The 15458-nt window shown below is 32.7% G+C and overlaps 1 protein-coding gene and 1 long non-coding RNA gene across 6 annotated transcripts in view; one reads left to right on the top strand and one right to left on the bottom strand.

Annotated features, from left to right (window-relative positions):
- LOC150096226 (solute carrier family 35 member F1-like) overlaps positions 1–15458 on the top strand; it is a 593479-nt gene that overhangs the window by 527707 nt on the left and 50314 nt on the right. For 4 of the 5 annotated variants that reach the window (XM_090409169.1, XM_090409168.1, XM_090409170.1 and 1 more), the window contains exon 8: positions 1321–2567. In XM_090409169.1, coding sequence (XP_090265295.1) covers positions 1321–1671 — 351 coding nt within the window. In that variant the 3' untranslated portion in view covers positions 1672–2567. Of the gene's footprint in view, positions 1–1320; positions 2568–15458 lie in introns of those variants that run through there. The other variant, XM_090409172.1, reaches the window with a different exon arrangement.
- Positions 5760–15458, bottom strand: part of LOC150096225 (uncharacterized) — a 153000-nt gene continuing 143301 nt past the window's right edge. The window contains exon 3 of the long non-coding RNA XR_016549932.1: positions 5760–5970. This is a non-coding gene — a long non-coding RNA (uncharacterized LOC150096225). The remainder of the gene's footprint in view (positions 5971–15458) is intronic.

Genomic DNA, 15458 nt, shown 5'->3' with positions numbered 1-15458 from the left:
GGTAATCACAGGATTAACTGTAAAAATACCCACTTGCTCAACAAGTCCAAATGTAATCATACTCCTCCTCCTCTCTTACAGGCCATCCACCATCACCCTTCTTGCTATACCCCCCCCCCAATCTTCTCATTTTCCTATTCCTAATTCCGATTTTTATTCTTATACTGATCTATAATATCACTTTCTCACAATGTGTCCATCTTCCACAACCTACTTCTCAATTTCTCTCTCTGGATCTCAGCTGCATTCACTTTATCTTAGCTCTGTTCTCAGCATAAGTAGGACAAATTTTCTCAATGTCACAATAGTCAAAGGATGACTACTGTGATATTGAAAAAGAAATTATCATTAATTTCTTAGGAAATTACTCTTTCTCTCTTTAAGTTCTAAATCAAAATGCATCTAAACTGTTAAACCTAGGTTGTCTTGGATTTGCCATCCTGAGTTTGGAGGGGATGATGAAGTGGAGAAAAGAGAGAGTGAAGAGGCAGGTAACCAAGATAATATCAGGATTGTGAATAACTACAAGGATAGATTTAGAGAATTTAGACTACAAAGTTTGGTAAATAGATTGAAAATATAAGATTCTATCTATAGTGACACGTAAAAGAGTAAAGGAATTATATAGAGAAATGACAGATTTTTCGATATATATTAAAGAATGGGAGAAAACAAGGTCAAATCAGAAACTAGAGCAAGAGTGTAATTAACAGGACTGCATGGGAAGACTAAATTTACGTGTGTCATGAGAGAAGTGGAATGGACTGCCAATTCACTGCCATGGTAAATAATTGCAGTGAATGAATGAATTAAAGGAATGGTGTGATGGGCATTATGTTAAAATGGGCCTTGCATGATGACACTGAGGACTTCATGTGGAGATTTCTGAATACTGAATTATGTGATTTAACTCACAAAACGAAATGAATAGACTATACAAAAGTTAATAGAATGCTTTAAGTTTGAGAGCCTAATAATAAGGTATACTAAGTTCTCAAACTTGCAGCACTTCTAACTGGCCTTTGTGCCATCTACAATTTCTGAATATGCTACATATTAGAGAAATATTTCAACAGTATTTGGTCCACCAGCAATCAAAATTTTTTAGAATTTTTTTTTTTAATTGTGTATCAGGAGAGCACTTTAAAACTTATTTTAGAATACTGTAATTAGTTGTATTATAAAAGTGTTATCAAATTTCTACCAATTCTTCAAATGTTTATCTAGCATTATATAGCACTTTGAGTATTATATTATATATATTATATAACAGAATCACTGACATCAACTGATTTAAGTTTCTTTTTTATTGTTTTTCAGTTCCATTGGCTTTACTTCCTGTCATTTGTTCTTGTCATGGTTGGAGTGTTTCTGTATTCCCTGAAGCCCACACCTATAGCGACAGTCTTCTATCATGAAATGTCAGCAACTGAAGTACAAGGTGATGTAGAACTGGCTAATCAAACTCCTTGCAGCACAGTAACATATAATTCTGTTGGCAGCACTCGTGGTGACACTGAACTTAGTGGTACTGATGTTCGGACAAAAGGGTTAATGGTTGTTTCAGTTTCACACTCAGTGAGTGTTCATGCTAGAGAGAATGAGGAAGCAGGATTTCCACTGGATAGGAGAAACGGGTCAGCAGGATTTATTCAGGGAAATGGCTGCTGACAGAAGAGAATAGGGCCACATTCTTGTGTTCTCTTTTTGAGCTGTGTCTCTGGAGACACAAACATTTGGTGCTCAAGCAAAAACTGCCTGTATAGTCTTCAGATGTACGGGATAGTATAATCTCGTGTATAGTAGGAAGCAAATTGTTGGACAATGCTCATCTTTTTATCAACAGACCCAAATGTTGTTTAAACAGAGTACAAGTTACAAATCTTCTATTCACGATCCTTGTTTAACCAGCTATTAGTGTGTGTTCTTCACCACACAAAAACAATTAAATGCCACCGCTTTCACCTAACCATCTCATAAGCACAACTAACAACTGAGAAACGAATCATTTGTAATTGTTTCACATTTCCCCATTGAGAAGCATCAAATACCAACAGACTGATTTGTTGAACTCTGTGACCCATCTTATCTCAAAAAAAAAAAAAAAAAAATGCTCAAATGTTCATTGATACTGGTATTTTTTATTAGAAAAATAACCGTGTCAAAGCAATACTGGAGTGTCAGTGTTCTACAATGACAGTAAAGGGCGATTTAAAAAAAAAAAAAAAAATTATGTACTTCCACAAAGTGACAAATTTCATAAACAAACATAAAGCTGGAAATATAGTCACATTACTCTGTCCATTGATGCTATAAACTTCAAACACCACTGGAATTTTAGTACTGGCTGGCAGCAAATTAAGTAGTTTGTTTTTTTTTCCTTTGTTATTTTACTCTTCAATGAGATAACAAAGATAAAAAAAAAAAAATTGTCTTATCAATCACACAATGCATTTTTTTTCTCCTAAAATACTTCTGTAATGACAGAAGGCTAGTATTTAAAAGTGTTCAAGATGTGGTATCTCATAATGAGATGTTGGAATAAATATGTTAATGCTCCTGTAGAAGTTATGTTGAAAATCATTCACAGAAATTGAAGTAAAAAACAGTTTCTTTGGTTTCATAATGACAGCATATTTGTAAGGAGATGCCCTCTTGTTACTCAACTAGTTTTTTTAATGAACAGGTTATATAGCATTTATGAATATCCTCAATCTCTCAAACTGAATTACTATGAAAGATGCAGTAATACATTTTTAGCAATGCTGGTGAGATACATAATATTATGAATATCAATTTTTTATTTTTTTTTAGTGAGATTCAGCATTAAAAATATTTCAAACTATTCATATTTAAGTAACAAAAGAATCCTTTTAGTGAATCATTACATTAATTCCTCCAGCTTTGAATGAACCTAAATATAAATGTGCCTGTGAAAACATTGCTGATTAGAAATCTGTGCTAAATTCTGGTATTCATAAATAGCTTCCCTCTGTTCTTGATCAGAATAACAGCTCTGTATTCCAAAAAAGATCAAGTGTAATAAGTGCAATACAAAAGCACATGCATTCAAATCTCTAAATTTTGGTTTACTGAACAGGATGCTTCTATTTAATATATGAGAATAAAGAGTGTTTGGGGTTAGGAGAGGGGAAAGAAAAACAAAAACTACAACAGTTCAAACCAGTAAGTTTTTTGTGCATGTGCCTTTCACAACACACTAATGCAATTCCCTGTCTATCATTTGTCAGCATAAATAATAAATCATCATCAGGTATGAACAATTGGACAATCTAAAATTTGTTAAGCACATATTAAGCAATACAATAAAAGAAAATCTCAAACAGAACAGGAAAGAATAAAGATAGCAAACATTAATAAATAATCAATTTTAATTATCTCCACTGTTTGAATTATCATTATTTTTGCATTAACTTTTGTAAATAATTCATTTAAATGCAAATCCATTTCCTTATTAAATAAATAATTAGAAATATTGTACAAATTAACTAGGAAATTTGTTTTCTCAGTAAGTAAACCAACTAAATAATTGCAATAATTAGACCATTACAGTTCTCCAGTCAATAGTATCATAAAAGTATGTGGGATGAAGGGGACATTACCAGATAATATTGCTTTACATAAGCTTTCAGGGTTTTTATAAGAAACAACAGTTCGATAATTGATATTCTAAATAAAATAATAGCCAAGAGTGCTCCGCCATGGCCTAAGGATGCATCTCCCAAGATATGTGGAAGTTTATTGCAACCAAGTTTAATGAGAATGGAGTGGTTCTTCAAAGCAAAGGTAGATTCATGAGAAAGTATTTATATTTATTTCTGTGAACTAAGGTGATCTTTTCCGAGGAGATTAAAGGAATGGATATATTCCAGTTCTAATATAGTAGCTAATTTTTGTAATATAGAATGCAAATTTTTGATATGTACTACTTTAGTATGTTTATTTCTTTAGAACTTCAGTTACTTTTTCTGAAGTTTCTTAGATATGTAGACCAGTAGCGGTTGACTTTCTGTAGTCTGTAAAGTCTACCGAAAATAGACTGTACAGACTAAATCTTGTCTAAATATCCCTCGAAAGGGTGGAAGGGGAGAGAGGGTAGAGAATGTATTGGTGCTAATTTTATTTGATCTGGTGGGAGTTGTATTATAGCCACTGGCTAAGGAAATTGTTGTGTATGTGAACAAGCACAGTGATGAGGGCTTTATTATTAGAAGAAATAATTTTTTGCTAAACTAAGATTTTCGAAATGCTCTATTGTTGTGAAAGATGTTGGTGTGACTGATGATGGATATCGCCCTTTGCGTGTAAATTTCCTGTGGTAGTGAAAGGCAAGGATCCATTATGTTGATATGTTATCTTTTTTCTAATGCAAATAGATCTTAGGCTGTTGACTGTTCAGATGTGCTACAAAAAAATAAATAAAGAGCATTTAATGTGTCTTGGTCATGTGACCAAACAGCAAACATATTGTCTACATAGCATAGGCAAATGGTTGATAATGGATCTATGCAAGGCAGTGTTTAGAGCATTGTTTCAAATGTCTTCACAAAAAGTTACAACCTTCAATGATTTAGCAACAGAAGAATTTTTTTAAAAAATAGCGTTGACATACACAGTAATTTGCCAACCTCACAAACACCTGTTATTTCTATGCTGCAACTATGACCCAAGCACAGTGTTTTTTACCCTCAAATAAGAGGCATTAGCCTGCTGGGCCAAAGGCACAACAACTTTTGCCATAGCATCTAAAAGATACTCTCTGACAAATTCATGAAATGAATAGAGCAAGGAAGCTACAGTCAGATGCCAGCCTACACAGCTGATAATATTAGGTGCAATATAACCTACATCTTAAACCATGTAAAACCTCTTCAAATAATATGTAGCCTTAACATTGAAGTGTTTTGATTATATTCATAAATTAGTTACCCCATTTATGAGAATCTACCACCTACCATTGATTGGATTAATTCCATGACACACACATTCACAGAGAGAGAGAGAGATATTACAACTCTCCATAGGTTATTCAAAAAAAAACAAATAAGAGACAAAGTGAAACCATACAATTCTACACTTCCCCAGGTATGAACTGTCCAAATCCAAACTGTTCTGAATTTTCTTTTTTAAAAAGTCGGTGGTCAATGGTGTAATGGCACACACCTAGCCAAACATTTAACTAGAATATCGTTATCACTAGAAATATCCTTTGGAACATCAACGACTCTGTCCATTTTTAAATTCTATACAGAAAATCATATTCTCAGTAGTAGTGAAATCATAATTAGGTTTGACATCATCCTTTTGTTTTTCTGTAAATCTATATTTATGTAAACCTAAACCCACCTATGGTATATTCATACCATAGGTGGGGTAAAGATTTTTTATTAATTTTATATATTTTTTTGATATTTTTATTTATTAGCATTATTTTTATTATTTTATTTATTAATATTATTTTTATTATTTTATTTCACATTTTTACATTATATTTATATTTTTTTTTTGTTTTATTACATATTTTATTTGCTGGAAAAAAAGGCACCATACTTCACAGATGTAAATATAAAAATGAAAGACTATTTTTGTCACTTTGCCTCTGCTCCAACCTCTGTAATAGTATATAAAGGAACCTATTGGTTTCTTGAAACTGAAACTTAAAGTCCTTTAGTTCTATGTAATATCCCCCTCACCTCGATATATGAATTACCTAAAATACACAAACTTAACCTCTCCAATCCACCAGGGAGACAATTCAGTTATCCATCCTGAATTGTCTTCCTGCCAACCCCTACATGGAGAATTTTGAAAGACATGTTCTTAACAAAGCCTCAATTAAACCAGCTATCTGGTTAAGATAAATCTATGTGTTCTCCGTTTGGCCTCACGGTACAGACATCTTCCTTTAGATATTTCCCTTCTCCACTTCAACAATCAAAATCCAAGAATCTAGTTCATCATGGAAAAAAAGAGAATAATAATAGTCTCGTCTTACTACATGTATAATATTAGACACTAATAACACACTTTTCTAATGGCAACTTTTCTTTTATAGTATACAAAAAAGCCTATAAACACAAGCAGATACATTTATCCCCTCCCCCAGGGAAGATGGTTGAGTCTTGATAGACTTGTGTTTCTTAGAAAGGACCTCCTATGATAAGTCTTTTGACTCCATGGAGGCCTGAATAATAATAATAATAAAAATTAACTAATATAGCCATAACACCTTCTTATCCTGAATCTTATCTAATAGCTATAAATTCTGTAACGGAATTAATCCCCTCCCCACAATCCATGATCCTCTCTAAATGCACAGATTACTGTAGTGTTGTTACCATTCTCTATACTGGATGCTTTAAAAAAAAAAAAAATAGAGATGTCCTTGAGGGGAGCAAATACTAGTTCCTGCAAGTTGGCCTATTATGAACAGAAGAAGATTGGTTAATATCAGTTTAGAAAAGAATAAAAAATACATCCACCTTAACTATGGATAGTTCTAGTGGATCATGTCACACTGTCCTTAGAATCAAATGGAAGAAAGCCACCATTGCTTCATTGCACCATGTTTAAATGTGTGAGGCTTTTTTTTAAATAATCTTCAGCTATACTTAAAAACAACCTAACTTAAATAAATACAATTTTGAAGAACTCCCCAAACTATGAGAAACTTTTATTTCAGGCATACCATGCAACAACCAAGGCTTCTTATGAGTGTCTATAGAGAGCACTTTTCTTAGTAAGTCAATTTGGTTACACTTTATTTTGTAGTTTTAGCCTGTGTTATAATTTATACTGCACACTCCTGAATATACATCTGTGACAAACTATTGGGGACATTAAACTGTTGTTTAATTTATTCCTTGTGATCTTTTCATTCCATTAAACATTCAATATGAGTGAATAAAGCAACCTGTTGGTTTTTCATAAATTTAAATTAACATGTACCACAATTGAAGAACTAAAATTAATTGAAAGCAGTCAATAACAGATATTTCAGTGTGTCCTTCATGACATCATCGATATACAACTCTGAGACTATGGAAAATTCAAAAGCAACAGATTATTCTGTATGCCTGACAATGGCATATCACTGTAAGTGTGTTATCTATAATACATTAAAAGTAAACTATTAGGATTATGATATTAAAATAAATTTGGAAGAATTAAGAGCTAAGAAACATTTTGATACCATTTGAAATTACAGTGTCCCATACTTTGGGTATAAAAAAATTTGCCATATGATTCAGATTTCACCTATCTCAAATCTTTGGATTTGAGAGATGAAAGTGTTTTGTTTACTGTTCTGTAAAGCATATCATGCTAGATAAGATACTGGTTGTTTATGTTTGGGAAAAATATAAATGAAGACAGAATATAATTCTTTGTCAAATATAATATACTTTCTAACCCAGTGGGCAAAAACTCTGTAATTCATATTTGAAGATGCAGTTAGTAATCTAGAGTTAGTCAGCAGAATCTTATGGCTAGTGTTAACCCCATGCTGAGTTAAACCAGATTTATGTAGTTTAATAAGCTATATTTAAATTGCTGTTGAATTTCTCATAGTTCTATATGACTAACAATGCTATGAATTTTTTTTTTTTCATTGCTACAGGTCTTCCTATAGCAAAATATTTGTTATTAACTGTTTTTCTTTAATTAAATTGTAGTTCTTTTACTGGCGTATGTTTATTTATGTCAACCTCGATAAGCTAGTTATATAAAATGCCCACATGCATGGGAGTGCTTCATTCTTAGACCACTGGTCATGCTTCATCGATGCATGACCAGTGAGCAAGCTTCCCTGTATAACTGCAAGGCTTATTATTATTTTTTTTTACCTTTCATATCTCACTTATCCTTATGTTTCTTGTGTATAGGTATCTATATACTTGTATCCTGCCTCCTAACAATACTCATTTTTGTTTTAGTAAAATAATAGAGATAATTAAGTAATTTAGTTACTGTATCCTATATGTTGTTGTTTCCATCCCCCCTCTCAAAAAATCAACATAATATTTTGAATAGCTGTAAATTGTATAAAATGGTAATTTCTTTGAATTTCTATGTATGTTTGTGATAATGAAATTGGCATGGTTTATGCAGTAAACATAAACAATGACAGAGCAACACAGAAGCTTTATGTGGGAAAAAAAAAAGTTATTTGAAAATTAGCAACCTGTGAAGGGGGGGAAAAACTGATTTTTTCACTTATTTCATTTTTGTTCTTTAATTTTAAGTTGTTATTACCAAAATGATTTTACAAGTAGTACAGAAAGCAGTTGCTGTGAATATGATTTATGCTTATACTATCCATGTATTAAAATGAACAATGCAATTAATTTTAATTTATTTACAAACTTCAGTGTTTCATTCTTGTCACAAGTACATCAAAAATGTATTGCTCAATAAATAGATAAATGATGTGTAGGATGATTCAACAGGATGATTACTGTGATTGTTAAGTGCATTACATTACAGATAAACCAGTCTTCTGGCTATCTGTTTTGTAGCAGAGGAGTTAAAAATTCCAACACCATGGGCTGAGACCAACTAATGCACATTTAATTAAAAACATTTGCACTGCATTGTGGTTAAGATCTTGGGGAAGTAATAATTCTTAGAGTTGGTTTCCTTGATGCTTTGTTTTGCAATATTATATTATATAATAAAATTTTGATACATAAGTGCAACCATCTATTAGATGCTTGAAACTTTGTACCATATACTACCAGAAATCTACTTCATCAATTTTCTTCATTACTGCTTTAAACAAAAGTTGAAGTGATGTATATCTGCAGAAATTGTGTAAGTTCTGAAAAGTTTATCTAGAAGTTATAGGAAGCTCAGTTCATACAATGTATTTTTTTGCATAAGAGCTTATTTTGAAACTTATTGATCAATGTTTGTGTGCGTAATGAGTAGCACCACTGTAATTGGTAATTTTCCTTTCATTTGTGTTATCTATTCAAGGAGAGAGGTACTGGTATTTATAACATTTTTTTGTTGCACATTATAGATCAACCAGAACTGAAATAAAAGATTATTATTATGTGACACCTCCAGGGAGTCCAAAGACTCATCGAGGGAGAGTGTGCCAACAGCATCGAATGATTTATCTCCTTCCAACTACTAACCACACTCAAACTTGCTTAACTTTTTTGCGTGAGCCATTAGTAGCAGAAGCTCTACCAATCGACCAAGATGCTGATGAAGAATGGAACACTTCTATTCAAGAAGACAACGATGAAAATACGTTATAAATTTATGTGCATTTGAAATTTATACATTTATGTCCTGAGAGTCAATTCATCCAATTTTATCCACCTTTTAAATACAGCTCAAGTTGTATAAATTCTTTCTAAATTATGATTATTTCCAAAAGCTTTATTCTGAACTCAAAGGAAGTTCACAAAGTTCAGTGCAAAGCATATTTTTCAATAGGGGCCAATTTTAGATGGTTAACCAGTCATTTTTAGAGATCCACTAGGACTGCTTATTCTTTGTTTTCAATTTAAATGAAAACTGAACTGATGTGGATTTGCAGAAAACTAAAAATTTCCAATGATTCACTTGGGGATCAGCTGAAAGCATGCACAGTTAAATTTTTTATAAGACCTGATTTTGGAAACTTAAGTAACCAAAGTCTGCATAACATAATGAATATTATATTTCATAAGCGATTAAGTACATTATGCTGTTATTAATGGATTACAAATAACAGTCTAACATCTAATTCCATTTAAATTCATAATGGATATTAAACAAGGAAAAATTGTACTACCAATATTTAGAAAATTTTTGTGTTGTCAGTCATTTAGACCTTGTGCCATATGCAAAAGTTAGATCTCACATAATAGTGAAGTGATGCTGATTGATAAAATCAATGGGTATCATTCTCAATAAAGTAGATTGAGTTGTGGCTTTTGCAGATTCTCTGAATAATTTTTCAAAAATTTAGCAATGTCAGTAGTGTTTTTTTTTTTTTTTTTTTTGATAACATGGTCAGCTAATCCTGATTTACTGTACTTGTAAGACTCTCTCATATAGTCTCTGTGATCCTTGTATCTAAATACTACTGTATAGTTTGTTTGGTCACAATGTAAAGTTTTGCATAAACAAGGCAATGTAAACTTGCGGGTTTTAGGATAGAGAGAGAGAGAGAAAGATCCAAACTTTCCTTAATAGGAAAAACGAAGTGATCCATTTCTTAATAAGTTAATGTACTTTTGAAAAGTATAAGCTTTCAGCTTGTTACAAAGAAGAAATACTCAAGTTTGTAACTGAAATTTTGTTTATTTGTTGTAATATTATTATCCTAAGACTCCTTGGAATCAAAGACACATCTAAGAGGTGAGTAGCATAAGCCATAAATCATAGAATTCACAGAATGTAAAGTGATCAGCACACAATCATAATCTTTAGAAAAGAGTGAAACGTTTATGTTATTGTTCAGTTTTATTTTCGTAAACAACTTAAAATAATTCATTATAAGTTCATATTTAAAGTGTGGAAATAAATTTTATTTCATCTAATAAAAAAAAAAATCAGAAATCAAGAAAACGTGAATTTCTCTTGTTCCTTCATTCTACAAGTATACTGTTGGTCTCCAACCTTTCATAGGTGAGACTGCTGTAAAAAATTCTATAGTAAGAGAAATTTGGTAATAGAAAAAAAAGAAAAGAAAAAAACTGCTTCATTTTTAAAGTTTTTATAATTATTTCAGCAGGAAAAGAGTTTCTTGATTATTAAATATTTTAAGTTAAATGGTTGGGACTGGTAAATGCAAGATGATATGCTGAAGAATATTATAAACACAGAGAGCATCAAGTTAAAAAGTATTGAATCCCAGCTTTTTTATTATTATGTTTTTTATTTATTTATTTATTTATTTATTATCTTTCAATTTCAGAAACTTGCATGGAGTAAATGACTTGTTTCTTTATTTTTAAACTTAAATAAATGCAGAAGAACCAGCAACATTTTTGATGGTTCCTCTGCACTAGATGTAGATGATATTATGGATGACTTATTTACCTGTGTTATTCTTATTTAATATTTTTAATTACATATGGATGAAATATCTATATTTCAATTTTCTTTAAAGAAAAAGCATTCAAAGATAGGTGCAAGGAAAACATGAAAATAATATGAAAATCTTACATGTTGTACTATTTTTGTTTTTTTTTTCCTCATAGATTATATAGGAGGACATAATGAAAAATGCCAGTAGACAGTAACTTTTATTTTTTACTTGAATTCAGCTTTTTTTAAAGATTTCTTGTCCAGCAGGGCAAGCAGTCTTTAATGAAATCTGGATTCTATAAATTAATAACTGAAAATGGTAAAGCCTGATTTTTTTTTTTTTTAATTGGGCCCACTAGATAATTAAGTTACATTTTAACATATCATAATATGATATGTTAAACATACATTAAAAAAAAAAAGGGAAAATGAAAGATGAAATTTAATTAATATCAAGCAGGCATCTATCTCTAGGGAGTTTAAAGACTTCATTAATCATGATTCACAATACCTATCATACACCAATAAAGCACTCACAATGAACTCTTGCAATCCATTAACCATTCTCCTAGCACAAAATTTAGTTTTAGGGCTTTGCTAGTCATACTCTTTATGCAATTCCAGGGTTTCTCCCCTTCCTCCTTGTTCTCTCTCTTTTTTTCTTCATAAGAAATATTGAAATATTTGTTATGCATCAGTCCTATAAAATCCCTTCAGTAACTGATATGTTTCTACCATATCACCTCTTTTCTACTTATCAACCAATTTTTGTATACCTAAAATCTTCAATCTGTCCTTATGGCACATTTCGCAGACTTGTCACTATCTTGGTCACTCACTTCTGAATTCCCTCTACTACTTTCTCATTCCCCAAAAGAACCTGGGCAACCAGATCTGTGTGTAATTGTCCAGACATGACCATGTCAAAGCCTTTATAAAGAAGAATAAAATCTGCTTGTCAGTGCACTCAAGGTAGTCTGATGTTTTGTAATATGCTGTCTGAACTAAAATAATTTGTAATCATTTCACCATCACATCCAGTCACTAGCCCCATCAAATTCTGCAATCCAGTTCTTTCCATGTAGCACACACACAGCGCAAACCTTACATATTACCCATACACAGCATTAATGTACTATACAAGGGTAGTCTGAAAAGATCTCGGCCTAGCAATGAAAAAACGAATTTATAATTTCAAAATTATTTTTATTTTTCAACATAATTTCCCTGAAGACTAATACATTTATTCCAGCGATGCTCTAGTGCCATCATCCCGTCCCTGTAGTGGTTCTCAGTAAGATCTGCAAAATACCCCTCTACAGCTCCAACCACCTCTTGATTCGAAGAGAAACGCTGACCAGAGAGGAAGAGTTTTAGTTCTGGGAAGAGATAGAAGTCAAACGGAGCCAGCTCTGAGGGAATAGAGTGGATGTTCCAACAAGGACATCCCACGATGAGTCTTTTGACTCCATGGAGGCCTGAATAATAATAATAATAATTCATAGTGCAAGTCCCTTAATTTTCTTATTGCCAAAATACCTTTGTGGGCAGGTGCCCACAAAGGTGTTTTGGCAACGGGAAATTGTCCTGATGAAAGATGATTTTTTTTTCTTCTGCAAACCAGGTCTTTTCTCATGAATTTTTTCGTCTAGTCTGGTTAAAAGATCGGAATAATATTCCCTGGTTATTGTTTTACCCTTTTCAAGATAATTAATAAGCAAAATGCCTTTAGCATCCCAAAACACAGGTGCTGAACAACCCGCTTCTGTCCAGTGTTTTGACTGCTGTTTGGATTTTGGTGTGTAATGGTGAATCCACATCTCATCCATAGTAATAAATCAACGCACAAAATCAGTTTTGTTCTTGTTAAAATGCTGCAAGTTCTGTTCAGAGATTTTCATTTGGGGGTGATTTTAATCTGCTGTGTGCAAGTATGGCACCCATCTTGTGCAAAGCTTTTTCATATGCAATTCTTCATGCAAAATATATCCTACATGTTCCTTTGAAATGCCTATAATCTCGGCAATTTCACGCACATTGACTCACCAGTTATCCAATATCATATCGTGCACTTGATCAATGATTTCTGGTGTTGTTACACTTTTTGGACGTCCTTCACGTGGATCATCCTCAAGACTGGTACAGCCACGTTTAAACTCCGCAGCTCATTTCTTAATTGTCGAAAATGAAGGAGAAGAGTGCCCATAAATGTTTATGAACTTCGAATGAATTTCTTTTGGCATTAAACCTTCTTTTACAAAGAATTTTATAACTGCATGATACTCAATTTTATCCATTTCAAGGAACACAGACAAACTTTTGCTTCAGACAGCTATATAAAACAAACTACTTGATAGATTGACTTGCAATTTCACATGGATGCTTATGACAGATGTACCAACTTAGAAAAAAAAAATCTTGCTGGTAGTGTTGCCATCTATGGTTGAGGCCGAGAACTTTTCAGACCAACCAACCTCTCGTGTATGTGCTCAACATAAAAGAAAAGAAAAAATATTACCACATTAAACTGGCAACCATTATTCTTTGTCCAAATGCCAGTTTATGGACCATCAACAACTGGATATTTCCCCCTTAAACCATTTCATATATCACTGATGTACAAATTAAATAGAAGTGGCTGAAGCTTAGCTCTGTAGCACACTGTTAATCATTTTCCTTTCCTGGATTCAATTCTTCATCAGCCACCCTTTTATCCATATTGCTAGCTTCATATCTATTCCCAGCTGCTCCAGTTTATGTAAAAGAGTGCCATGTGGTGTTAAGCAGTATCATTGTGTAGCCATTTCCTTTATCCAACTCAACTGCCATTTTATTATAAAAAGTATGTCACTAAAGCAAGACCGAAAGCATCATGTTCATGCAAATTCTGCCACTAACCAATTTCTTTTCCCCTCCTAAGATACTAATTGGCCCATAATTTGCTACCGCTATCTTGGAATCCTTCATTATGCAAGGGAACTGTTTTGCCATTTGTTGATACTTAAATTAAACGGTCTGGTCAGCGACATCAATACCCTTTCACATTCTAGTAATATACAGGCTTATATTTCATCTAATTCCATGGCTATGTTTGAATTAAGATTCTGCAAATCCTCAGCACTTCAGTTTATCTCCTTCAGTCCCTATGACATCTTCCTGCAGTATCTACACAAGTATTAATAAACATAGATATTAATTCCTGAAGATGCTTTTAGCCACACAGACAATGATACATGTTGGTAAAGACATCTAGTATAAATAAAATATATATATAAGTTAAAACCTGATTATTTATTATTCTAATATATCTTCTTCTTCTCCTGTAGTCCCAAATGAACCGTTGGGTCATTCATGGCTGGTAGGTGATACTCTTTGCTAGCCTCCTCCAGTCGTCTCTGTCTCTTGTTCTTGATGTCAGTTGAGAAAGGGAGGAATTTGTCCATTTTAATCGAGGTCGGCCCTAACCCTTGATCCCGGAATGATTCTTTCTAGTGCTTGCTTTGGAATTCTAATGTATACACTTGCAAAATTACGCAGCTATTTCATCTGCTTCTTTCACCTCCTGTCAGCAATCATTAAAGTTATCCTTTCTCAGTTTTTTTACTCACCATGTAGCAAATGAACTGTTTGGGATTTCTTTTAGCCTATTTGTCTATATATTCCTTTCATAAGCTAATTTTGCTTTCCTTACTATACTGGTTATCTTTCTTGCCTCTATATTCAAACTGCTCATAAGCTTGCTGGTCACCTTTTCCTTATATACCTTTTACAGCATATGCTTTTTTGCAATTCTTATTTAATGATGCTACTCATCCAACTGCAATCTGATTTATCCTCCTGACTAGGGTATACAGCTTAATACTACTTCCTTCAAACATCCCTTGACCATCTTCAATGTACTGCTTTCCCTATAGTTCAATACCAGAGGCATTATATGCTGGGTGCAATAGGGGTGTGGTGCACACCCACAGAAATAGCAATATCACCAATATTATATTTTTGCATTTATTCCTGTTAAAGTCTCCCCTAATTGTTTCCTGACTTCATGTGATTCCTGAAATTAAACACAATATACTAATGCTTCATGAAGAGGACACTTTTCGATGCATAAACATTGCATCCCAGAAATAGCAATATCACCAATATTATATTTTTGCATTTATTCCTGTTAAAGTCTCCCCTAATTGTTTCCTGGCTTCATGTGATTCCTAAAATTAAACACAATATACTAATGATTCATGAAGAGGACACTTTTCGATGCATAAACATTGCATCCCATTCATGTTAATAGCCTGGGTGTGCGGTCACAAATATGGACACCTTTGAGCCCTTTGAACAGACCAGATGGCATAGTGGATCAAATTCCTAGCATTCCAGTAGTTTTAAACCACCTAGAAAGCAAGGCAAGG

This window comes from Typopeltis vanoorti, chromosome 19, assembly GCF_054136105.1.
Source record: "Typopeltis vanoorti isolate ZY-2024b chromosome 19, IOZ_Tvanoo_1.0, whole genome shotgun sequence".
Classification (NCBI taxonomy): Eukaryota; Metazoa; Arthropoda; class Arachnida; order Uropygi; family Thelyphonidae; genus Typopeltis; species Typopeltis vanoorti.
The sequence above is the reverse complement of the archived record's forward strand: the minus strand, read 5'-3'. Positions and strand labels throughout refer to the sequence as shown.